This window comes from Bactrocera latifrons, unplaced genomic scaffold (assembly GCF_001853355.1).
Source record: "Bactrocera latifrons isolate USDA-ARS-PBARC rearing strain unplaced genomic scaffold, ASM185335v1 scaffold_5, whole genome shotgun sequence".
In the NCBI taxonomy this organism is placed as follows: domain Eukaryota; kingdom Metazoa; phylum Arthropoda; class Insecta; order Diptera; family Tephritidae; genus Bactrocera; species Bactrocera latifrons.
In genome coordinates this window covers 1,818,606-1,846,049 of record NW_017537156.1, presented here as the reverse complement: position 1 = coordinate 1,846,049, position 27,444 = coordinate 1,818,606, and the positions used below count along the sequence as shown (strand labels likewise).

Here is a 27,444-nt window from a genome sequence, read left to right as displayed (position 1 = left end):
ACAGAAACTGTTAAGCACGGCGCTGGTAACGTAATAAAAAAAAAATGTCAAGCCAATTCTTCGCTCAGTGCAGAAAGTATTGTTTCATAAGATGGTCAATGTAAAGTCCCGATGCAAATCTCATTGAAAATTTATGAATCTATGTTAAGAAAAAATTCAAACATTCTGAAGAACTTTGGACTGACGCCGATGAGGCGTCGGACGCAATTCCAAAAAGTAAGTGCCAGAAGTTTGTGGAAAGTTTGCCCCGATGCCAAACTATTGAAAAATTGTGAACACATTTCAAAATATTAATGGTTGCTTAAAAGCAAAACCACTTAAAACATTTCTGTATAAATATCTCATAAACTCCAACATAGAACTTGCGTCGAGAATTTCAAAAAATTAATTTATTTTATTTTATTTGTTTGAATCGCTTCGAAAGATTTATTATCTTCTTCTTCGTATACCTTTCAAATGACCTATTTGGAAGCGTTGAATGTCACAATTTATTTCAAATTTAAGCAGAAACAGGGAGGCGCAACCATTTGATCAACACATTTTTATACTCTCGCAACAATCTCTTGTTTGTAAGTCCTAAAACTAAAAGAGTCAGATATAGGGTTATATATACCAAAGTGATCAGGGTGACGAGTAGAGTTGAAATCCGGATGTCTGTCTGTCCGACCGTCCGTCCGTCCGTGCAAGCTGTAACTTGAGTAAAAATTGAGATATCATGATGAAACTTGGTACACGTATTCCTTGGATCCATAAGAAGGTTAAGTTCGAAGATGGGAAAAATTGGCCCACTGCCACGCCCACAAAATGGCGGAAACGGAAAACCTATAAAGTGTCATAACTAAGCCATAAATAAAGACATTAAAATGAAATTTGGCACAAAGGATCGCATTAGGGAGGGGCATATTTGGACGTAATTTTTTTGGAAAAGTGGGCGTGGCCACGCCATCACTAAAAGTGCGTTAACCGACTAACAAAAAACGTCAGAAACACTAAATTTTACGGAAGAAATGTCAGAGGGAAGCTGCATCCAGGCTTTTTTCTTAAATTGAAAATGGTCGTGGTGTCGCCCACTTATGGACCAAAAACCATATCTCAGGAARTACTCTACCGATTTCAATGAAATTCGGTATATAATATTTTCTTAACACCCCGATGACATGTGCCAAATGGGTGAAATCGGTTCACAACCACGCCTGAAATCTCGATTATCACTTTATCATGCGAGAGTATAAAATGTTCGGTGACACCCGAACTTAGCCCTTCCTTACTTGTTTATAGATAGAAATTAAAAGTATGGAAGAAATATTTACAAAATTTTTAAAAGCTTCGGCATCTTTTTAACCCACCCTCGTATATGATAAAATATGTGCATTTTCATAACAACCTTCGGGATTGCCCACTTTCCACGAATCGTTAATAAATTACCATGAAATTTTATCCTCACGTGTTTTCATACGCCCGGGGCGGGGAAATCTTAATGGCGTATCGTTTAGCGCGTTCAGCAAACGCTTCTCATTAACTCTTAGTGTAAAATCACTGAATTCTCTGCAGCGCACAATTAGATCAAAAATTTTTAAAAAAGATTCATCGCCTCGAATCTGTTGGAAATAAAATAATTTTTTTAGTAAAATAAATATGATATTCACGTCTATTATTATTTAACATTTATGTCGCAATTCTAACGTTAACGATATGTGAATAAAAGTATAATATGCGTATGTAAAAAAATGATTTTCATTCCACCAATTTATACTAACCAGCCGGAAAAGCTTCATGGTCTCGAAGCATAAGTAATATTTAGCCATTAATTTGCCATAACTGGTGGTCTGCACATCTAATTCATTTTGTGGGTTTCTAGAGATGAGATTAGCATTTTGAAGCTCTTGTATTTGCACTAAACACAGCTCTGGAAGAGTAAAATATTTTAGTGTGATATTATATTGAATTGAAACTTACTTTCCAGTTTGTGCTCAATAATATCCTTATCGGTGTTTTCTTCTAATCCATAATATGAGGGATTTTGCATTGATCGCACGTAGAAGTATGTGGAACGCATCCATTGCATGGCTACTTCCAGATTATTTATGGTACCCAAAGCTATTTCCGAATTGAGATGTTCAGCCAGGTGTTTGTGTAAATTTGACTCGATTGGCATTGTGCCATTCATCAAAGTTTCATATTTTTGCTGGAATATATTTATAATATTATCAAATATTAATCGTTTTAAATTTACCAGAAGCTCTGGTTCTAGTTATATATGTAGATATACTTAGGTATATTATATAAAGTGGTCAAATTTTTGAGAGAGCGTGGCAGCCATGGTTGTTTATAGATATGTGTAAAATTTTAGCAGTGTGTATAGTTTGACATTTCATCATGGCATTTTTCAATTTCGTAAAACGCTTGGAAATTCTCCAAGATTATTACGCAAATTCACGTTCTCCGGCAAAGTTTGGCAGGCAATGTTCGATAAGCTCTAAGAGAACGTTCAGCACACTATATGGTAGCTGAATTTTCCGAAGAAATGGTCAACACCTCTGTTCGAAAATTCGACGCAACGACTAACAGAAGGTTTCAAGACAGGACCTTACTCTTGTGGAACCCAAAGAGGTGGTATCTAGGGAGTGATGGCGAGAGCATACTGAAATTATGAAGGAAACACTTCTCCAGCCCGCTGAATGGCAGTGAATTGATGAGAAGCATGCATCAACTTCTCTGTTGAATATGTTTCTACGAAAGCATGCCCGATGATTAGAATTTAAGTGTAAGCTGCTCAATCTATAAAAAGGGAGACCCCACAATCTGCGCCAACTACCGTGGGATAAGCCTTCTCAACATATAACATATAAGGATCTACCGGGCGTTTTTTTTGTGAAAGATTAAAGCCCAACGTCAACAAACTGATAGGACCTTAACAGTGTGGCTTCAGGCCTGGAAAAACAACAACTCATATATAATATATAACCGCGTAAGCGGTTTCTACGTCCGTAAAGAAGAAGAAGAAGAGTTTTTTCTGGATCATATTATATTATAATTAACGTATATAAATTTGTTTATCAATAGAACAACTTTTAATTTAAGCCGGTGTGTGTACGTGGGTTAATATTCACCCTTCATTACATAATAGTTTTCATAACACATCTCTTCTTCTTTAATTTATGAACGTCCCAAAGTTAATTTTATAAATTATTCACATTACTTTCAACTTTAACCAAAACCCCCTTTGCTTCCCATATTTTTGTTTTTTTTTATTTTAAATATTAAATTTTTGCAGTTATTCACACGACGAAGTAAAATTAAGTAATTAAATTTAAAAATATACATTGAATAACTGAGTACCTTTATTCTCTGACTATTTTTGTTGTTGTTGACTGCATAACCTGTAATCGTAATTACTAATCCCACTAATCGTTAGTACTCGTTTAATGAATTACTTGTTAAAACAAGTCACTTTTTAGCTGTCCAACTACAATGTCAAAGAATTAAACAACAACAACAAATATAACGGCAACCAGATTCAAGCGACGACCATCAAGTGCCACAAATGCAAAATCAGGCATTTTTAAGCCACACTCAGTGCAACCAAGCGGCGGTGTAACCATTAAACTGTTGTCCCAACAACAACAACAACAACAAAAGCATTAACCTCCTTAGTGACACTACATCGACGACGACGACAACGGCAACGGCGAAGTGATGCTGTTGATGCTAATGATGAGTCCAAACATTGAGTACAAGTAGTTAGGCAAATATTCATTGATGCATCGGCCGCTCATAGCTAACCAATATTTGCAGGTACACCGTTTAACTCGATGCTACGACGTTGTGGCGATGTGGCGATGTGCCGATGTATTGCCACCAATGATCTCATGTGCAAGGCATCATCTTGACATTTAAAACGCTCACGATTGCCACCAATTCAAATATCGGTGCAGTGAGGAGTGGTGATTCTCCTTTGAATGTGTCTACACATGTGTACATATGTATATACAAATATGTAGCTGTGTGCGTGTTTATTATTATCCACATATGTGTACCTTCCAAGTTGACTTGCTGACTTGTTTGTCTCACTAAAAAATAATAGTAATAAATAAATAAGCCAATAAAACCTAGTGGGGTTGCGACCGCAAACGGTGTCATCATTTCGAAATTAATTATTTATTGTAAACAGATTTGATAGGTACAAATAAGTTGTTTTAACCGAAAAAATTGTATGCATACTTTTTATGCCCTGAACACAGGTATTTTAAGTTCGTCAGAAGGCTTGTAACACCCAAAACGAAACGTCGGAGCCCCTTTAAGACTCCAAAATGTTGTCTAAATGACAAACACGGCTCCGATTACATTTCTCTACCAGTGTACGTCAATTTTTGATGACCCGGCGCAGTATTTCTGCGGGAATTTCAGCTACTATATAATGCGCTGAATGTTCTCTTCGAGCTCCACGAGAACCCACCCCCAAAGAAAATAATTCCACCAGCTATTTTTAGAAATTAGCGTGTCGCCAAACTTTGTTTAGACATGAAACATGTTTAGACATGGCGTACTGTCTTATTGGAAACAGAGACCGTCCGCGTCGATGGTAACGGAACGATGGATTGATGGCCACGGCATTTTCTGCCTCATTTCGCAAGAAATAAGGCCCGATAATGTCGCCATATCACAATCCGCACCAAACGGTAAATTTTGGGAATGCATTTGCGTTTCCTGAACCACACCAGCCATTAAGAAAAAAATGGGCCTCATCTGAAAATACCGTTTTCGGCGAGAAGAGCTCTTACAATAACGACCGAAGAACGTGAATTCGGGTAATAATCTTGGACAATTTCTAAGCGTTGTACCAAAGTAAAACGTTTTCGAAATATGGCACAGATTACTATCCAAGACATTGCCGCAACATCCCAAGAAATTGTTCGGATCGGACCATGATAGCATATTATTGTCATACAGACTCACCAAAACCAAGTCCTTGTATGTAAGTCCTTTTTCTTTGAGAAAATATATTGGAACGTATTATTGTTCATGGTAACGGTAAAATATCCAAGCAAACTGTTCAGATAGAACATCTTTAACATATCGCTGCCAAGAAAACTGACCGAACAAAATCAAATTCTTATATGGAATATTTTGTATTTGGAAAGGGTATTATGACTTCGGTGCAACCGAAGTTTTCGGTCTTTCTTGATTTCTTGTTTGTTAAATGCGATCTTTTGGTGTCAATGAGGTGACGAATAGGTTAGAAGCAAAACCAAATAAATTTTGGTATCGAATTTTCGGGCAGCGAGAAGTTTGATCACCAAAAAAAAATAAATGATAGAACTAATTTACTGCAAAACACAAGAAGTAAGTAATGATTGGGGATACACATACACATAGCGGTTGATGTTGCACGTGCTTGCTTGGTTTCAAAAGTCTTCATGTCAAGGATAGATAGGCTATAATGGTAGATAGAATTACGATTGCCCTCCGTAAGCAAAATTACAACCCTACTTAATATAGGAATAAAAAAATTACTTCGGCAGCACCTAATACCTTCAAGTGATTTTGATCCATCAGCGGTTGCAACTAATAAATAGTCATTAGAGGAGAAAATGACAAGATCGAAACTCCAGATCGTTATCTCAAATACTGAGGGATTGGTTCGCAAGTACTATCCAGACGAAAATGGTTAAATCTTCTCAGCTGGGCGCGCTAGTCATTTACATATATACATACTTCATATGATATTCAGCATTTTCTTCTGGGAACAATTTGGTTGCATCAACTAATACTCCGTACCAGTTAGCTTACAGAGTTCGCTGAAAAGAGGAGAAGTAATGTTATGCGCCTTTCTGGACAACGAAGTTGCTTTTTACAACAAGTCTCTAAAGAGCAGGCACTGGAGAAAAGAAATGTGGCAACACTGGTGCGCAGATGGATAGAGGATGTACTGCGCACCAGAATAGCTGAAACCAAAGTTGGGAATACCAGGATTCATCTCGACACTACAAGACACTACACAGGTTGGCGTGCTACAAGAATTTATCAATATGGCGGACCTAGGTGGGTCATTGTGACTTTGGATAGGGCACAATAGTCAGTTAAAATCATCCATTTGCAATATCGATATGCATAGGCTATATCTAATAAAGTTGATAAAACTTTGAATTTCGTGTCATTGGCCACATTTTTTCTACTATTCGGGTTTCGAAAGACGGAGTTTATCTGTCTTGAAATTTCTTCCACAAAGTCATCCAAGAGGTAGACGGATTGATCATATTTTATATGAAAATAATTTCGAAATCTGGCACATTCTGTGAACTCAGTAGTTGACCGGCTATAACCGCATAAGCAGCGTCTACGTCAATAAAGAAAAAGTGGTTGGTGCAAAACTTACAAAATATACATACAAATATATTCAGTCAATAGTCGAAATGTGCTCGCATGTACCGAAATTCGTTCAAATGGAAAAAATGGTAATGCTTTACAACTCCACCCAAATTGTTACAGTTTTTGTTTTTGCAAAAATGTTGCTAACCTCATGAATATGCACATTTTGCCGTGTATTAAAATTTGCTCTCTTTAACAACAAGAAGATACAAGCCGAAAAAATTACATGCTCGTAGTTCGCGCAAATTGCTATGCCTCCAGACTTGCCGGTATCTTGTGGCATTGCAATACGCAGTATTTGCCGCATACAATGTTTCCACACTTAACCAAATAACAGCAATTCCGGCAAGTCAGCATCTCATCATACCACCATCCACATGAAGTCATGAATGTGATAAGTTAATATTAGTTTTTACCAATTCACACTAATGTTCCTCCATTGTCAATTTGACAGCAGCTTTAGAGACGTCTGTCAGGTCGCCTTTGCTCATAATTGCTAAATATTTGCATAAAATTATCACAAGTATGAGAACTCAGAATTTGTAATAACTTTTAATATTTTTTTTAATTTCTTTAGTGATCTATTATATAATTACTAGGTTAGTTGAGTTTTAGATAAACGGTTTGAAATATGGCAATATTTAGACTCATGCAACATGTTGTTAGAGAGTATAATATTACAGTTTCGTTCACCTAACGGTTATTTCTATCACTAAAAACTATGTAGATATAGGGTTATGTATATACATTCTTCTTCTTCTTCTTAATTGACGTAGTCACTTGGAGTGTTTTCGTCCATCCGGAAAACATGATCTAGTCAGCGTGAACAATGTCAATGTCGTCGTATATCTCGTACAGCTCATCGTTCCATCGAATGCGATATTCGCCGTGGAAAACGCGCAAAGGACCATAAATCTTTCGCAGAACTTTTCTCTCGAAAACTCGCAACGTCGACTCATCCGTTGTTGACATCGTCCAAGCCTCTGCACCACATAGCAGCACGGGAATTATGAGTGACTTATAGAGTTTGGTTTTTGTTTGTCGAGAGAGGACCTTGCGTCTCAATTGCCTACTCAGTCCGAAGTAGCACCTGCTGGCAAGAGTTATGTACATACATATGTATAAATAATCAAGACGACCAGACGGGTTGAATTCCGAGTGCCCGTCTGTGCGTGCAAGCGATATATTTAGTTAAAATTTAGATATCTTGATCAAAAAAGCTACTTTTTGGATATAAATGAACGTATGCAAAAATTCAGTTTGATATCTCAAAATCTGTGAGCTGTTTTGTGTATATTTTGAACGATTTCAGTTTAATATCTCAAGTCCTGAGGGTTCTTTTCTGTATATACAGACAGAGGACGTATCCTTCGTGGCAATCGTAATAATAATATTTCATAATAGGAGAAAACATCAAAAACCGGTGTACGGAAAACTCCCAACTCATGTCCAGCCTTTATACAAACGGAGCTCATCACTTTATCTATTAAAATTCGCCGACTGAAACGCACGCAGTCTCTATTAGTCATCATTCTCAATACAGCCATTATGTTTGATTTGCTGAAAGTATACAGTGTTACTTAAATTATAGCTTGGAGTTCAATATTACTCCCATATACTTCAGCTGGGGCTGTGAAGTAATCTCGCACTCCGTTATGGTGAGTGTTACCCTTTCTTCAACCTTCCTCGCGCTTATGAGCAATACTTCTGTTTTCTGTTCAGCCAGCTCTAAACGCATTGTTGTAAACCATTGGGCAGACCATTTATGCAATCATTGCATTTGAGCCGAAGGCTTTTTTGGTTGACATTTTCTTATCACCACGTCGTATTCGTACCGCCCTTGGCGCACTTTTGTCGAGATCTTAAATTGAATTTTTGCAAAATTCCTTATTGTGCATAAACTGAAGACTGAAGACCTTCCCAAGACACATCTCTTTGTTCAACGATGTTACATGGGTATGTAAACAAGCAAAATTTTCGCATTTGGACCGAAGGGCAATCTGAAGAGATTCAAGAGCTGCTATTTCATCCAGAAAAGCAAGGGTTTGGTTTGGCCAGTAGAAGCTTCGCCCCATATATCTTCCAAAGTGTCTTTGAGAATGTAACCGTCAATGGCGATCATTATCATGCCATGATAACCGACTATGAATGAAATTGAATATATCGCTTGTTATTCGCCAGTTTCCAGTCGAAATGCTCGAACGAGTGATCGAAAATTACACTCAACAGATGGACCATTTGAGATTTAGCCTCGGCCAACATTTGAAAGAGAAAATCTTCAAAAAATAAATACTAAAGAACGTTCTTTCGAATGATAATAAACATGCTTGGAGATGCTTGGTATAATATTTCTTGTAAAACTAATGAATGGGTCAGTCTGTAGCGCATCTCTCTTATCTGATATTAATTTTAACTTTAACGCTCGCTCTACCAGGCAGTTTAGACCTTTACTTTTAAAATTTTCTAGAACAAATTTTGAGTTAAACGAACCATTCCGCCATATATATCACGATTTCTATTCTAATTCCAGCACATTTAATCTAACATACTCACTCTTACTATTAAAAAACAATTAAAAATAATAAACTTACTTTAATCTAATTATTAATTTTACCTGTTGCAATTTTTCTTTCTATAGCTGAGCACCTTAAGATCGGAATGCTTAAAACTCTCTTGCCTTTTATGACTCGGCTAATTCCTACTACTATATATAAAATTTTAAGTTTCTGTGTTTTTCTTTAAATAATTAGTAGGAACCTCGAAGTGGATCACCCTTTACTTCCCTCTGAATGCAAGTAATTAAAACAAGTTTGCGCGTAAGCGAAGAAACCCAGCTATCATTTTCCATATTGAACCAAATATACAATATACACTTGTACTAAGTACAAATATTAACTAATTTGCGTATCCCCATTTTTCAACAAACTGTCATAAAAATTGAAATATATTGCGTGCAATTTATTGTTTATGAGTTTGGAGCATGCATAGCTTGTCATGGAAGCGCATGGGAGATTGCACGCGCCCATATACAAAATAGGAAATAATAATTAAATATTTTTTATAACTGCTGATAAAACTCAGCGCTTTTAGAGCCATTTTACAAGGTCTAAATATAAACCTAAAACACATAAACGCCAATTTGGTGTACAATAGCTAAAAAACCAAAAAACAAAAAAAAATACCGCAGCAAAATGAGCCCAGATCTTTGAAAAATGGGTGTCGTTATCTGCTTTGCTGCCACTGGCGATGTCTACCACGATTGTTGCTGTTGTTGGCCGTAATCGTAACTACCAGCCCATCAGCCAGCATGTACATATGCCTGTCAGCGCCGAAACATCAAATTGGTGAACTAAATTGGGTGAGTGTGTCAGTGTGTGAGTGACTGAGCGAGCTTGCATCAATTCACGGGAAGCATTGTTGCGGGGGCGCTTGCCGCACAATGAACACAAAAGGAGTGATGAATGAAGGTAGCCAAGTCGCCAAGACGGTGTGCCACCGAAATGCTGACGATGGGACTGCTGCCACTAACGACGGCTTACTGACGTTAATACTATGAGCCTATATGCATATGTTAGCATTTATTGTTGTTGTTATTTGTATAATTATATGAATGTTTATTTTTGCGCTACAGAAATGCTTGCTGATTGTATTTACAACGGCATTGCTTTGGCGCTTGGTGTCGTTGCTGCCGCACCTAAGCACGACTTTGAAGGTTACATGCCGCCGCCGCTGTCGTCACCACCATGCATATCACCATCACCGCCACACCACCTCAGCAAGTCGTGTGTTACAACACTTTTGCAGCAACAACATGCGTGCTCAACGCTCCTTTTGCTCAAAAACGTGCGACCTACTCCACGGCTGTACGGGGGTGTGGGTGTGAAGGGTACACCGAAATGTTGGCGAATATAATTTTTGCATGGAACCGTTTTTTGTCAGCAAAGCGCTGAGGAAGGCACACAAAATCAGTCAAAAATGCCGCACATACCGAAAATATCCGCAGCAGTTGACCTGGCGAGCGGCAACCCACACATACACATGCACGTACATATGTATATGTAGGTGCAATGCCGTTTCTACTTAACGGAGAATTTAGAAGATGCCATCAATAAGACACCGTAAAATGTTGGAAAAGTGATACAGCAGCCAAGCTCGACGAGAAAAAAAAAACATCTGTATTGCTGCGACCCACACTGGGTAAGGCCCCGTCAAGTTAGAGATCGCAGCATTAGAAGTGTCTTCTTCTATTTCATCTTTGGCCATTTCATATGACTTGCTCGGTTCATTGGTTGCTGGCTAAATTGGGAATCATAGCTGATATGCGACAATTGCTGCTGCTGACTGGCAGGCAGTCCACCAGCCAGCTCACGAGCAGCCATTCAATCCGCAATTGCGGGTACCCAACATTTATCATGGCATTAAAGAGTCATACGGCGCTGTGCACATTAATGCATACAAACATTCGCGAATCGACACGGATGCAGCATTTTTTCATTATGTTAAACAGAGAATTGATGGCTGTGACCAACTAAGCACGAGTATTATATTTATACGAGTCGTTATGAAAAACCTCAAAGCTGCTGCGGTGGCTTAAAAGAAAACCCACAACTACAAAAAAGTTGCTCAACTTTGCTCACCTTATCATTGTTGAAGCGATATTTTCTTGTTGTTCTACTATCTTTTGATGCTTGGTTTTTTGATTGGTTTTATTTTCATTGTTGCTATTATTGTTGTTAACATCATTGCGTTAAGTCTACAAATAAACACTTATGGTATGGTTTTTTAATTTTTATTTTCTAATGGTTCAAATGTCGCTTCTGCCGTATATTTATACTCAGTTCAAACAAGTATCTGTGGGCGCCTGCTCCATCTGTATCGAAAACCCAGCGAGCGTTTAATTCTTCATAAGCTAATGAAGATAGAAAATGAAATTATTATAAGAACAAGTCCAGAAAATAACGAAGACATGTTTTCCAGAAAGACTAAGTATCCGAGTAGATTTTACAGTGACGTCATTTTAGTTAATTGCGATACTAAATGTGTACAGCAACGTCGCATTAGCCAACAGCGGTCTCAATCGTATATATTTTCGGTATGGACCCATCACCTATGGTAGTATGGTAGCCCTAGAGCTTACTTAATGAATAGTTTTGGAAATCGACTGAGGTTGAGGTTCCTAAAATAGAGAATCGTGAGTAATTTCAGTCATCATATGTCAGAAAAACGAAGCTATTTAACACTAAAAATATTTTAAGGAATAGGAATGCATAACGCTTGCTTGAAGATACCTGAACGATTGTACAAGTATAACCAGATAAAGATAAAATATTATCAATTTTGTTATTTTGAATCTATTTCATAAGTGAATAACTATTTCTAATAAGGCAAATATTAAAAGTTTAAGGGTATATTTATAAAAAATTCAAGAAAACGTAGTACAATATTTGAAGACGCTAAGAACCTCCCCTTCCACAGCGATTGCGGCCTATTATCACTGCATCTCTACGGTAAAAAAAAAAATAAATACCTCACTAAATGGCAGTCTAGTTCCAAAGTTTGATCTTGTATCAGATAAAAAACTGGTAAATCTTTGTATGGAGGACTAGTTACAGAAAATCTATAAAAAATTCATAGAGATCGGATGATTGTGGAAAGTATTGGGTTATGGTCACGCTTCGGGATGAGCAGTTACAGTCGCGCACAATGAACACGTGAGTAACCCTTGTGTAAATGTGGTACTCAACTCGTTTGGAGCCTAGAATCACGACTAAAAGAGTAAAAGCTTGAGCGGAGCCATCCGAACATATTCTGAATGAAAAAAAAAACAACAGCCTCGAATGAAAGACCCCACTTTGAATGACAACCAAAGCAACTCGATATAAGGGAACTGTTGCACCGCATTCCAATTCCTAACTACGTACAGCTGAAAACGAAATAATTGCTATTCGTAAGGCTTGTAAGAACAGCACGCACGAAAAAGAGAAAGGGGCTGAAATGCGTAAGTATGAAGAGCTTGAGAACCTGACCGACAAGGGTAATGCTCGAAAATTCTACGAAAAGATTTGGCGACTAACGAAAATGGAGCAGACTCCATTATCAATTCTCCATTCTGCTGAACGGCAGTGAAAGTGTAACGTCTGGAGATAGATGACGATGAAATAGATGTTCCATTTCCCGACTATTATAAGGTTCGAGTAGCAATTATCCGCCTGAGGAACAATAAAGCGGCAGGGGCCGATGGCTCACCGGCAGAGCTATTCAAATACGGCGGCGATAATACTGACAAGATGCATACATCTGCTTCTTTGTAGAATATGGTCGGATATAAGCATGCCCGACGTCCGTGTTCGCCCAATCCACAAACAGGAGAACTCACAATCTGCGCCAATTACCGTGGCATAATCCTCCTATACTCTTGTATATAAGGTCTTATCGAGCGTAATGAGTGAAAGACTGAAATCCGCCACTACGTCTAAACTTGGTATCGCCACAAAGCTAAGAAAGCTGACGTTGATCAACATCAAAAGCTCCGTCAGGATCGATAAGTAAGAGAATTGGCCTCAACAGTCCCGCCGTTCGATGAAACGATGAGTTATACGAAATACACGGCGACATTGAAAAAGATTAGCGAATCAAGAGACAGCGGCTGCGCAGACATGGCAGGTCGTGTTTCCAATCAATCAAACAAAATTGAAAAATGTAATTTTTAAAATGTAGTATTCAAAGATGACTGATGGAACTGACTGAACTTCTAAAAGTCGTAGCTCAAAAACTATTTGAGATATCGATGTAACATTTATATTTTTAAAGATATAATCTAACAAAATAAGAAAAAATCGTTTTTGTTTTTTATTTCATACTTGTTGTGCCTCTCAAATTTATTTGAACAAGATAGCATGGAAGAGACTTCCTCACTTCAGGCATCAAACACTTCGAAAACTTTAAATCGTGGAATAGACAAATTCTAAATGTTTGATGGGTTAAATCTCGCAAGCAACAAATAAACTGCAAACAACACCAACGACTATAAAAACGCCAAGAACTACACGGATAGCAACAATAATATAAGTACCCGTTACGAGTAATCTAGGTAAATGGCAAATAAACAGTTGACATTTGGGAATCTCAAATTGGCCAGATATAATCGTATCGCAGCGTATGGTGTCGCATCAATTGGCTGACCGGATCTAATAGCAATTATTTACAGCATGAATAACGTAGCATGCCCATTACACGCTAGTGTGCTTGTATGTGGTTGAGTACAGACGAAGAACCAGTGACACAACGATGAATCTATTCTTTTGGAGCGCCACGTGCCTGTCTCTTTCTAATTTAATGCTAAATCCGAAAAGTTCTTTTCACAAATTATGTGTGTATGTGAGTAACGCAGGTATGCCTTTGTTCTGCGTGTACTTGGCTCGCATATGGTAATCAAGGTCAACCAGCATTGCAACAAGTAAGAAAGGAGTTGTGCTGAATTCAAACAAAATTCCATTCAGGGAAATATTTAGAACAAGGCACAGCACTGATGACAAGCTTATGCTCATGCGCAACACCGTGCAGATTTAATTTATTCAAGGTGACTTTAAGCCGCATTCAATGGTCTTTGCCTTTAGTGTAGACAGACGGTTTCACCTCTGATAACATAGCCTTAAAACATTTATAATAGAAAAAACATTATTGTGCTAAATTTTATTTATATCCCAGTGAAACGAGTAAAAAATTTAGTAAGTTGCTAGATTCGACCTTTATATATCTGCTTCAGGAATATTTCAGTGCTGCACCCAAATTATTTCTGCAGCAATTCAGCTCCTTTTATCAATGGTTGGGTCAGGTTGAGTTAGATGGCTGATCAAAGACCGCACGTGGACTGCTATATATAGTGGTTTGTGAAGCCATAGAAAAGAAGAACTCCTGTGTTCGAACTTATAAATTAGCAAAACGCTTAATAGTAAAAAAATGTGCATAGGCGTTTAATTTCCACTCCCGCCAGTTCGATGGGGTGTTTGCAGGTATGCGATCCAACTGCCTTAAGTCTTGACCCCCCAATCCGCGGGACCAACCCTGAACGCACTGTTAATGACTTCAAGGCTAGTATCGCCGCTCTGCTACCTAAGTGAATATTCACTTCTTTGAAGGAAGCTGCACTCCGGAGCAGTAGATTGGCTACTACCTTAATAGCTGAAACCTCGGCTTGGAATACACTGCAATGGTCAAGAAGACTGAAGCTGGAGTTGATAGAGAGCTCCTGACAGTAAACCAATCCACCAACTTTCCCCCAAACACTGATCCATCCGTAAAAAAAACTCACTGTCCATGTCCTCCAACGGCTTCTTTTCAGCCATAACTCCCTTGTCGGTATATGGGCAGAGGCCGCCAAAGTTCGATTTGGCGACTCCATGATCCAAGTATGAAGTCAAAGTGTGGAAGATATCCGAGCGTCCGTATACGTCTTCTTTTAAGAGCCCAGATACTCGTTATGTAAGGTTGGAGTAGACCTTAGTACATCACGCATGCTGATGATGCCGCTCGTTCAACGCTCTCGATTGTCTTTGCAAGTGTGGTCTTTTTTAGAGCCCTCCGCTATATAAACACTATATTAAGGAGTAAAGTTAAAGAGCAAAATCAACCGATTCTCAAATTTAAGTAAAAAGTACATAATCTGCCCAGGCAAATTTATTGATGAGGCATAGTCAAGAGGAGAGAACACTATGGATCACAAGTCTCAGTATAAACCTCAATTATCTATAGTTTGAGTGCCGAGCCGACTTATTGTAGAAGATCTATTACCTCGTACTAGCACTTGTTAGAACGTGCCGTTAATATCGATTGAATTTCCTGAAGTAAACGGCTATCTCTCCGACCTTTACCGTTTCCTCACTGCACGGAACCTAAAACTTCCCCCCACCAAATCCTTGACTTGAGCTAAATATTGGCGTCGATGGCATCAAAATTCCGACTGTCAATAATCCTAAGGTTTTAGGTGTAACTTTTGACAGTTGACGTTGTTGGCACAACACCAAGAAGGAATGCCGCCGTATGTGCGTCTGTATATACGCGGACTAGTTCCACCAGTTTTTGAGCTGTCGTTCTGACATGTTGTACAATCCCTTTTCTTCCTAAAAAACTGTTCATTTGTCGGAACCATTATAGCATATAGCTTAAGCTAATCGATCAAAATCAACTCCTTACAGATAAACTTTTTAATTTGACAAGATATCTTCACGAAAGTGAGGCATAGATTTTTCTCAAGACAACGTTACAATCTTCGATAGCTTTCATTCAACGTGACCACCGGCCAGTTACATTTTCAGATTTTATTACTATAAGAATTGCATTGTAAAGGGCATTAATGCTTTGGGTCTACCGAAGGTATCGTTTTTTCTTATTATTAGTCAGAGAAACTAATGCAGTCGGTATCATTGAAAGATACTGTTATATTTCACATGTACAACTTCAAATCTAATAGCGGTACGAAGCTCAATTGATATTGAGAAAAGTTTTTTTTTTAATATCTGTCGGCTTGTAATAATAAAACCTTCAGATAATTTCTGATTTAAACATACTGTTTATTTGCCGCTCGAAAGGTTAGACAGTGAGGGCGTCATTGCAAGCTTCGATAACATGTCAACCCTTTTTATGAGTAGATGGAAGATGTATGGTCAAACACCTTGCAGATTTATATAAAGACCCCTAGTATTAAAGCGGTCATACCTCAATCACATCTGTTTTCATAAAATATTAATAGTGATTCTACAATATATTAATAGTTAATAAATTGCATTTGTTACATGATCAGATTAGGAGATGTTACACTCCTCCTATGAAATTCTTAAACACCTTGCATTTACTAAAATAAATTATTACATTTTTACTTTATATATAAAAATTAAACAAAGTGTATGTGTATGTATATATACTGTCTCTTATACACATCTAGATGTGTATAAGAGACAGATGTTACACTCCTCCTATGAAATTCTTAAACACCTTGCATTTACTAAAATAAATTATTACATTTTTACTTTATATATAAAAATTAAACAAAGTGTATGTGTATGTATATATATTTTGTATACGAAGACGTTCCTATGAGGTTTGTTAATAAATCAAATGCAAACAACATTTCAAATACCTTCACACTGAAAAAAGGCTGTTATACAATAAAAAATGGTCAATGCTCATCAGCAAAAAATAAATAAATTTCCACACACTTACATTGCTATGTGCATACCTACAAACTGCATTAGGTTATGCCTGCATTGAAAAGCTAATTTAACATTCTATTGATTAACATATTAATATATTCATAGTCATATGAATCAAGAATCGTAGTCAAATGCGCTATGACCAGTAAACGCGCTAGCTTCGGCGGCGGTGAGCGTGGTGAGGATATTATTTCGAGTGCAAATTGTTGGGGTATTGAAGATGTGCGCATATGTAGTACAGTAATGTTCATATTTATAGCAGTGCGAATTGGAATATGTTCCAACAAAAAAAAATTCTCAATAGTAGTGTAACTTAAAATTGTGCTTTTGAGTTTGGAGAACAAGAAATAGCTTTAACTTCGGTTGCAGTCAAGCTATGACTCCGAATTTCGGTAGTAAATTTTAATTCGACTCGTTGGTGGATCGTATATCTTTTCACGATGCATCGGCAAGCCTTACTGAAAAGAAATGTCGAAAGACCGGTGAAAATAAGATGCCCTTTGCTGCCACTATCGGTCTACTTTTGTAGCGTCTCTATCAAAACGCTCTTTACATACATATGTATGTATATTTTATAAGGTCTCCGACGTTTATTTTTGGAAAACTTAATATATTCTCTCCAGGGTGTAATTAATATTGAATCGGGTTAGTTTAAAGTTAGTTGATCGAATTTTTGAGTTGTTCATTAAACAGCAATTTCTTTAACTGTTTGTTTGAGCTTCAAAAGTGTCATTATTGTTAAGCCAAGTTGAACAAATTAAATTAATGTAAAATATAATGGGCCAAGCCGAAAAGTCTTAAAAATTTTTTGGAAAAATGCAAGGATATACAAAAAATAATACCAGAGTTGTGAACAGTGGTATTAATTTACCTAAAAATTAAAAAATTTGCGGCTCAAAAGGTTGGACAGACGAATAAACCGACCGAAAATTCATTGAATTAGTTAGAAGAGCTACTATTAGCTCTCAGAATGGAAGGGCGAGTTAAATTTGGCATGAGATATTGACATCAGAAGAGATTCCGGCCACCTTTTCGATACAATTTTTGTAGCACGATTTATCTTTTGCTTCAAAAAACTCCTCAGTTTTGACGATTACCCCTTTCGAAGAAAATTTCTTCCCAACGTGCATTCTTTTGAGATCTGAGAATAGGAAATAGACGCTGGGGGCCAGATCTAGATAAAACGGTTAATGCGGAAGCAATCCGAACACTAATTCATAGATTTTTGACTTCGGTTTAATTGACTAGTGGCATGGTGCATTGTGTTGGTGAAACATTACTTTCTTTTTCTTCAAATGCGGTCGTTTTTCTGCGATTTCGTTCTTCAAGCGATTTAGTAACGATTTGTAATAGTCACTGCTTATGGTAATTCCTTTTACAAGGTTGTCAATAAAAATTACTCCATGCGCATCGCAAAATAGAAATGACATAACCTATCCAGCCGACTTTTTTAGCGAGTTCATTGTATGTAGTCCACTCGGATAACTGTCGATTCGATTTCGAAGTGAAATAATGGAGCCATGTTTCATCCATTGCCGGACCTTGGCACAAAAACTCAAGCTCATTATGCTTGAACATCTCCAAACCCTGCTCCGAATCATCCACTTATCGTTGTTTTTGATCAAAAGCGAGCTCGCCCTGCACCCACTTTGCACTGAGCTTTCTCATATCCAAATATTCGTGATATCTTAGAGTGCCTGCTATCTTGAACAACTTCACTTTACGGCTATCGAAATTTATTTTGCAGACTTTTTTGATGTTTCTTTGGGTAACAACCTCCTTTGGGTGTCCACTATGTTCACCGTCTTCGGTACTCATTTCACCACGTCTAAACATAGCATACCAATTCTTGATGGTTGATTTTCCTGTGTCCGGAAACTCGTCATCAAGCCAAGTTTTTGCATCAACTGAACCTTTTCCCTTCAGAAAGCAATATCTTCCTCATTCCAAAAAGTACAATACTATTTTTGTGAACATAACTGTTTTTTGGTCTTTGCCGGCGTCTATGCAGCGGAATGGAGCCGCACAAAATGAAAACAACAACAATTTTGATGCTGGACACTTCAAGAATAGAAGCTAAAAGAGCCCATCATGGCTAATGCACATGTTAATATATAACCATATACTTCTGCAACACCAATACCACCAACAACACGCCAGAGCCGTGCTATGCAACAGACAAACTCAGTCAAAGTGTTGAGATGTAACGGAGAAGAGCCACCACACTGAATTTCGCAGATCGAGTGCAATATACACGCAAGTCCGTTATACTCGTACGAACATATAGATATGTTCATATGTATGTAAGTATGTGTGTTTGCATGACTGTGTGTTCATGCAACTGAGCAGTTTGGGCCATTGTTAAAGATGTGGCTTAGTGTTAGTACATACAGCGGTACATACATACAAGCATACAATGCAACAACAACACCAGCAACACTAATAACATTTATAAAAAATCAAGCAGCAGATATTCGTAACGAAGAGACGAGAGCATCATCACCGGCTTTTGGTGACTGCCGCAGCTACCGCCACCACCACCACCGCAACTGCCGCAGCAACTGTTGCTGTAGCTTCTCCTCAACACCTTTGACCTATCCGATGTGCCGCACATTTGCCGCCAACTTCTCATATAAAAGACAAATGCAACGGCTCCAAGTGTCAGTACGAATTAAAAGCGTCTCGAGTACGAATACGGTTGGGCAAAAAAATTTGTGAACGAACGAACGTAGGGCAACTCGTGAAATACACTCGTAATACACTAACACTCTCACCACACTTGCTTAGAGGCGAAGTTAGTGATCGCGAAAGGTGTGCGAGCAGCGACAAAGGATTCAACGATTCGGTGGAGTCAAAAGTAAAAAAAAAACTTGTGCAACGATCGCTAAAAGGATTCTAGCAAAGGAGTAGAAATGGAGATTTTGTCCGCCAGAGTGTCGTTTGTCGCGTTGGTTGTGCTCGTTGCTTGTGTGCTGTTGGTGCAAGCACGACCACAGGCGCCTGAACAACCAGAGCCGGTAAATTCTAAAACTCCCTGTTTTTTCTATTTTTGGTTCTAAAGAGCAGTAGTTCTGCTTGTGAGTAGTTCATGAACTAAATGCTAACGCGAAATGAAAAATCGTTAAATTAAACAAAAACTTCAATGGAAGTCGGTAAATGAAAAAAATGCAAAAATAAATTATTTCTTTTTTCACTCGCATTGCGCAATCGCTGCGAAGTGCAAGCGCCGGTTAATTTGGAAAAATTACCCTGTCAACACTGATAAAAAGCAATCAAAGCAAATTGCTGTAGAACTGGCAGCGTTGCGCTTAATTACCAGCGCATAGGTACAGTAGAAGAATTTGCCTTGGAGTCTATTATATACTATTTTACTGCATATAATATATAAAACATATACTTATGTATGTAAATACTGAAGTTTGTTCTAGCTAGAAGCCCGAACGATAAATTTCTCTAATAAATTAACACTAACCGAAATTCTGATTTAAAAAAAGTTGGTGGAGTAGTTTTATATATGAAAGGATTAAACAAAAATTTTATTTCGAAATTTTTTTTTAATTTTTATAAAACTTAGAAAGCATTTCTATATATTTAGTTAGGGGTTTCATTTAATATCATAAAGTTATAAGTTATAACCATGACATGTAATAGAACAACAATTTGTTTAAATATGACAAGTTGTGAGTCCCTTAAGTACATATGCGTGGGTTTTGGCGTTAGAAGCATCGGTAAAAAAAAATATATTTTTTAAATTTTTTTAAATTTTCAAAAGACCTCAAAACCCCTACCTTTATACCATTTTTTCTGGAAGTAAGGATAGACGAATTCGATCTTTTATTTCAACATTGTAATAAGGATAAATTAAAAAATAATAAAATTATAGTTGCAATTAATTTTTTATTTTTTTAATCCCGAGAATCTAAATAAAAAATAATTTTCAATTTTCTAATTCCAAATACCGGATTAAAAAAACTTTAGTTCCAATTCTCCATTAAAAAAAATAAATTATTATTAATGTTTTTTCGCGATTTTTAGTCTAAATCATTTTTTAATGCCAAAAATTAGCATATACTGTCGTGGTGCCATCTAAACAAACTTAGGCAATAATCTGTGCCGAATTTAGTGAAAATATCTTGTAAATTAAAAAAAGTTTTCCATGCAAGCACTTGAGCGTGATCGGTCAGTTTATTTGGTTGTCCGATATGATAATATTATATGCCAATTTTTATTAAGATATATCGTCACATAAAAATTTTTCTACCGAGGTTTCAATTTCATCGATTATATTTTGTGGCAGTTGTTGTTGTAGCGGCAGAATTCTGGCGAGTTGACAACTGGATAAGAAATCCGTGCCCGTTCCTATTACGTAGACCCGACTGTCATGAGAACGGATTGTGTGGCAGTTATATCTACGGTGCTACGATATTTGCAATTCCGCCGAATCAGCAGTTTTTTGAGAGAAAGGTTGTGTTTCAGATCGATACTTTATAGGGTCTCTGAACTGTACAGAGAATAATAAACCAACATCATTTTAAAAACGGTTTACCTATGTAGCTTTAAATATTCTACAAAATAAATTTCAGAATTTTTTTTCGATGTCTGAAATGATTCTAGTATAAAACCTGTTCAACTCCACTTTCTCTATGGATTAATAATAATTAATCCTAACTCAATTCAATCACAAACTTTAGTTATTTATTTTTCTAATGTGACAGAAAGACTTCAGAAGCTATCAAGAATCATGTATGTAGTTCTCAAACAAACCGGTACGAAATACTCCAAAGGAAAAATATTAATTTCCAATCGCATTCTATTTGGAATTTAATTTAAAAACCAAATCGAATTATTGTGTAGTACCCGATTGTTCCCTGTGATCGTTTCTGGTAGATAACCGGTATCGAACGCCGATTTTTATAGGACGACTATAACAACAACTAAATGCTTTGAATTAATTGTTCAATCTAATTATCAAAAATTATCCAACGTTTGAGACTGGAATATTGAGGTGACATTTAGACAAACTACAAGTTTCGCTTTAATTTATGATATAGTCAGATTTTCTTATAAATTATAAGCAGCCAATAATAATATAAAGAAATTACAGCGGTTTAGAAGTGAATGACTGTCAGTGAATAAGTTTGAATAAGCAGATGAAATCAGTTGACTATCCGATGCTGATTATCTCCTGTTCAAAATTACTGTTTACAGTAGGGAAAGTGTAAGCCAATATTACAAAATTGGAATCGTGAGCTTAAACTGAAAAAATTATTCAATGTGAAATGTTATTCGCAAAAACGTTAAAATTTCCCATCATTTACGCAATATTAATAATACCTGAGTTTGTGAGCATCATTTGGATCGTCGTTTGTTAAAATTCCAACTGAAACCATGAGTTTTAGAAAAATATTGGAAATATAGATCCCTTAAGCTGGTAGAATCATCAATTTCAAGTCCAAAAGTAATATGCATTTGAATTTATTTCATGTCATTTTTCTCCAAATTTGTTATGTTGGTTATTGTTGTTGTGTTTTGTTTCGCAATCGCTGTTAAACATCACCTTGAATCTCACACCATCAAATGAGCTTGCAGGTAAAAAAAATAAAATACGACTCCAAGCAGGAAAAGGTTTAAATAATCTTTAACAATTAAAGTGTAAACCTCTACGTTATTTATAACCGAAACAATCCCGCATTCTTCTTTTATACTAGATCTCTAGACTTTGGTGCTGATAGCCAATCATTAATCAGCAAAACTTGGTCGCGGAACACGATAATACGAACTTCTTAATGAAAATACCTGAAATCAAAGCTAAAGAACCTAACTTGTTAAAAGCCGAATATTTTTGCTGTTGTAACGGGTACCTAATCCCCATTAGGATGGAAAGGAAGTTGTCGTCGACATCATCCAACGGTAGGCCTGGGAAACGTGATGTTTCGCTGGGGCCGCATCAAAGGGAAAGGAATGTCAGATGAGAACTGTCTATTCTGGATAAGAAAGAGTTTAATCTGCTGCAGTATCCAGAAGGGTGCTGCGCAAGGGTCATTCTCGTTTCTCGTGGCAACTCGAGCTCTGAGTCTGCAATGGGTGGTGGTTTGACTCCAAGTACTCCTTACTTTGGTGATAATCGCGGAGGTGAAGGTGCTTAGATTGTCAAAAGTCACACCTAAAATTTTAGGATTACTCACAGTCGGAATCTTAACGCCATCGACCACAATATTAAGGCCAAGGCTGTACCTCTCTGTCCAGTTGGTGGATATGTCCGCTATGGATTTAGTGGCGAAGAGTGTTAAGTTCCGTGCAGCGAGGAAGAGCGAAAGGTCGGAGAGATAGCCATTTACCTTTGAAAGCATGCCATCGATTCCATTGCCCGACGGCAATATCGTGCAATCATCAGATTACGAGGTGATAGAAATTCCTTCTGATGGTTTATAATGTTTCGAGATGTAAAGGTTAACCAATAGCGTGGAACCTCTTGTTTAATTTTTCTCAGTTTTGAGTTTTTACCTCGAAATAGTACGGATGATTGACGACCGCTCAGGTAGTTCATGGTCCACCCCTTCAGTCCTGGAGGGAGTGTAGTTTTTTCGTTGACCTCAAGTAGCGTTGTGGGATTGGCTGTGTCAAAAGCTTTTGATAAGTCCAACGCTACGAGGATCGTTCTCCTGCAAGGTGATTTCTGGTTAAGGCCATGAACTATCTGGCCGTTTATGACTCTAAGGGCTGTGGTGGTACTGGGCACTTTTCACAAGCCATGCTAATGGTTTGCTAGGCTCAGGAGGTGTGTGAAGGCCGGGAGTTGCAAAACCTCAAGTGCCATCACTATTTGGGAAGAGGAGAGCTATCGGACGATAGAACTCTCCTTTGTTGGCGGGAATCTAAACCTCTTATATATTAGTTTTTGCTTTAATAAGCTATACAAAAATAAAATAATTGATGTCTTGTAAATTTATCTGCTTATAGTATGAATATCAATATGAGGTTAAGGATCCCGAAAAAGAACTATTCTTTAACAAAAACGAAGCAGGCGATGCTGCTGGAAAGGTAAGCAACAACAACAGTTGAACTATTGAAATATAATGCTAAAACTTCACAGGTATCTGGTCAATACTCTGTGTGGCTGCCCGATGGCCGCCTTATGACCGTTGCCTACACAGTGGAGGGTGAGAATGGCTTTGTACCTAAAGTGACGTTCGATACAACAAACCCACTGGGTTAGAAAGCGGCTGAAACAAGCAAATAAGAACACGCAATAACAAAAAAAACGCATATCAAGGAGTACAATCAATCAAACAATCAAATGGAAAATGTGGAAAATGTTAAAAGACGTGGTGATGGTATAAATACAACTACAATAAAAGCAATTAGAACTTTTTAGGAGAAAGCGAAAAATAAATAAGTATTTAGTTAATTATTAGCTAAGTGGTAATATGCAAAAAATAGCGAAATATTGCATATTTAAGAAAGCAACAACACACACACATACATACACATAATTATATATGTCCAGAGCGAGATACGCAAACAGACATAGGTACGCAAAGGCATAAATACATGTATGTATGGCTAAACACATATGGAGGACTTAAGCATTAACATTGAATTAAAAGGCTTGTGTGCAGCAACAACAATAAGAAGAAAACTACAAGTTCTTCGCCATTAAAATGAAATTATCTTTTAAATGCGAGCATTGTAAATAAATTTTGAAATATACATACATATGTTTTTTCGCACTTATCGACGTGCACACATATGTATGCATATCTTTTCTCATTCTGTCAATTTCTACACTTTAGTTACATGATGTCTTCAACTATATTTTATAACTTTTTTACATATGTTAAATATTATACTACGATTTTGATATTGTTAATTTTATATAATACTACATATGCATATATATATTTGTATTAAATGTACATCATCTTCTTCGCTTTATGCGCGGAAAGCGTTCAGCGTTCACTATGTACCTTTGACAATACAAATCAAAAAATAACAATAATTGCAAATATGCAAAACGATATTTGTTACCGTTACACATAAGAATGAATGGAAAATGGCTCAATTATAAAGTAATAAAGGATTTCAACTTAAAAGAGACCACTAAACTTGTGACTTTATATTTTTACAAAGAGGTTTGACGGATTAAGGTAAGATAGAAGACCATAAGAAATAGCAATGAGCGTAATTTTCGGTATTTTCAGTCAATATATAACTCGGATCTCATTACAGAACTGATCTGACTATGAAAGTTAAATTCTGTTCACTTTTTAACATAAGTAAAAAGTAATTAACTCTAAATATGGTACAGAATATATATATATACATATATTGTGTATATATACAACTTTAAATATAACAACAATTAAATATTTATACTTACCACATTCTTCATATGCGTCAAAATGACAGCGACACCTTTTGTATCGTATTGTGGTCGTCCAGCGCGTCCAATCATTTGTAACAAAATACTCTCTGGATATTCCGTCATATTACCAAGGTGATAATACTAATGATTTACAATTGTTAATAAATTAGTATGGATGTTTGTATGTGTAAGCGCAAAACCATTTAGAAAATTACCTCAGTAGACTTGATGACCACAAGGCGTGCGGGCAAATTGACACCCATTGCCAAAGTGTTGGTGCAGAGCAAAACCATTAAGTTACCCTGACGGAAGCTCTCCTCAACTTTGTTACGATCACTAAAACTCATGCCGGCATGATGGTAAGCGATGCCATGTGCAATCAATTTGTGCAGTTTATTGTCGTCCAAGCTAAAAGTAGAAAAGACAGAAAACAAAAGGAAAGTGTAACAAACAATTACAGTATAACTGTTTAATTATGTAGTACACACACACACACACACATTCTGGATATTAGACACTTTACTCAATCTCTTTTTTTTTTTACTAAAACACGTCGGAGCTATACTAAACAGACTTAACAATTTCATTTCGCTAACATAAAAGGGTATGTATGTACATATATGCTATAGTATATGAATCAAAAAATATATTCGAATATTGAGGCTTTGTCTTGGGCAATAAACTATGACAAATATCATGAAGAAAAGTTTTCCATATAAGAACTTGATTTTGGCTGTTCAGATTATTTTGCATTTATATAATAAGCATATGTCACAATAGAACAATATCGCCGCGATTCCGACAAATGAGATTCTTGGCAAACTTAATATAGCTTGTTCGGGGCATTTTGAGTTTTTTAAAAATATCTTTCAGTAAATTCCAAAGTATTGTGAAATATGCATGCATTTGCAAATACTTACTCTTGGGCGAGTTGTGTAAGGTTTGTCTTCTGTTGGTCACTGAGTGCGAAATATGAGGTAATATTTTTCTCTAAAACAGTTGCCGCCATTTCAGCAGATTTTCGACTATTGCAAAAAATCTTAAATAGTAAAATTAATAAATAAAATCACTTGAAAACACACAGTTTTTCTAAAACTTAGTAGAGCTAGTTAATGTAAGTATACAATGCATATACATATACAATACATTTTGGAAAATCTAATAACACAAAATTACTATTCAATAAAAAAACATAATGAGGAATATTTCAGTTTACATAAAATAGTATATACTATATAAACTTAATTTGTCGGCGTAACTTACCAAAATATAACCATTAAAAACAAACGAATTCACTTACCAAAGTAGCTTTACACTCGGAATATTTGCGCAATATATCCATTAACTTATAATTGAGACTCATATCAAATTTAAAACCCCGTAAACTCCAATTAAAGCCCAGTACATGTTTCTCCAATGGCACAGGGCGATCTGCATCCGAGTAACTATTTTAGATAGTGAGTATAGCATTTATAATTATAAATGTAATATTTCAGAAAGTAAAAATCAAATTCCTTACACCAATTCGGCGACATTTTCTTGTTTAATCTTGTTGCCGTTGTTATAACAGTTTATGTTGTCAACAATACCTGTAATCCAGCATGTTATGTCATGTACATTTGGTATAGTAGCTGAAGCAACAACAAAACGCAACGGTTTATTCAAAACATCACGTGCAATAGTATGCATACGTGAAACTATAGCCTCTAATACGGGGCCACGCACATCTTCGTTTAACAAATGCACTTCGTCTATGAGAAAAAGCTGTATAGAGCCGATAACATCACGACAATCACGCCAATGACGTGTTAACGAATCCCATTTCTCTGGTGTAGTGATAATCACTTGAGCACTACGTAAACGTGCCAGTTCATCCAAATCACTATCGCCTGTTATGAGTACACAGTCTATGTCTAACTTTTCAAAGCGCGACTTCCAATCATTAAATCGTTCAGCACAAAGTGCCTTAATTGGTGCCACATACACCGCTTTGATTGGTATTACTCTAGTGGAATGCTCCTGAGCGCTGTTAGTACCATGTGAATGATCGAGTAACATACGCACGATGGCTAACTCAAAGGCTACAGTCTTGCCAGAACCAGTGGGTGCGCTAAGCACCACCGACCTGTTGGTGTGTAGCAACACATTTAAAAGGGACGATTGTACTGCATTGAAACTTTTGTAATGCTCGAATATTTGACCGAATGGCGGTGCTGCGTGAGAGATATATTAAGTAAACCGTTGTTAGAATAAAAAGGTGTTGAATTTTATTGAAAAGGATACGAATATCTGCAGAATTTTTAATTTCCATCCTTATTAATTGACTGCACACAAAGAAATTAACGGAAACGTCAAAAAAGTAGCGGTAAACTAAGCGCGGAAATTTAATGTAGGACTTGGCAGCACTGTTAACGATTTTCTTTGAATGTGGGAATGGGCTGAAGCATAGGCAGAGAACGTATATTTATAGAGAAGGTCCAACAACGGACAGGCGTGTAAACT

At 36.9% G+C, this 27,444-nt stretch overlaps 2 protein-coding genes across 2 annotated transcripts; one reads left to right on the top strand and one right to left on the bottom strand.

The window, feature by feature from the left end:
- Positions 1-19,249: 19,249 nt before the first annotated feature.
- LOC108973764 lies at positions 19,250-24,682 on the top strand. Its single transcript, XM_018941244.1, has 3 exons — positions 19,250-19,594; positions 23,538-23,618; positions 23,671-24,682. Exons 1-3 carry the CDS (start codon positions 19,490-19,492, stop codon positions 23,791-23,793), a joined length of 309 nt encoding a protein of 102 aa, XP_018796789.1. The 5' UTR covers positions 19,250-19,489; the 3' UTR covers positions 23,794-24,682.
- Positions 24,527-27,113, bottom strand: LOC108973649 (probable ATP-dependent DNA helicase HFM1). The gene is made up of 7 exons (XM_018941041.1): positions 27,109-27,113; positions 26,462-27,067; positions 26,243-26,387; positions 25,863-25,981; positions 25,158-25,350; positions 24,958-25,083; positions 24,527-24,544 (listed from the first exon to the last, which is right to left on the bottom strand). Exons 1-7 carry the CDS (start codon positions 27,111-27,113, stop codon positions 24,527-24,529), a joined length of 1,212 nt encoding a protein of 403 aa, XP_018796586.1.
- Positions 27,114-27,444: the final 331 nt, after the last annotated feature.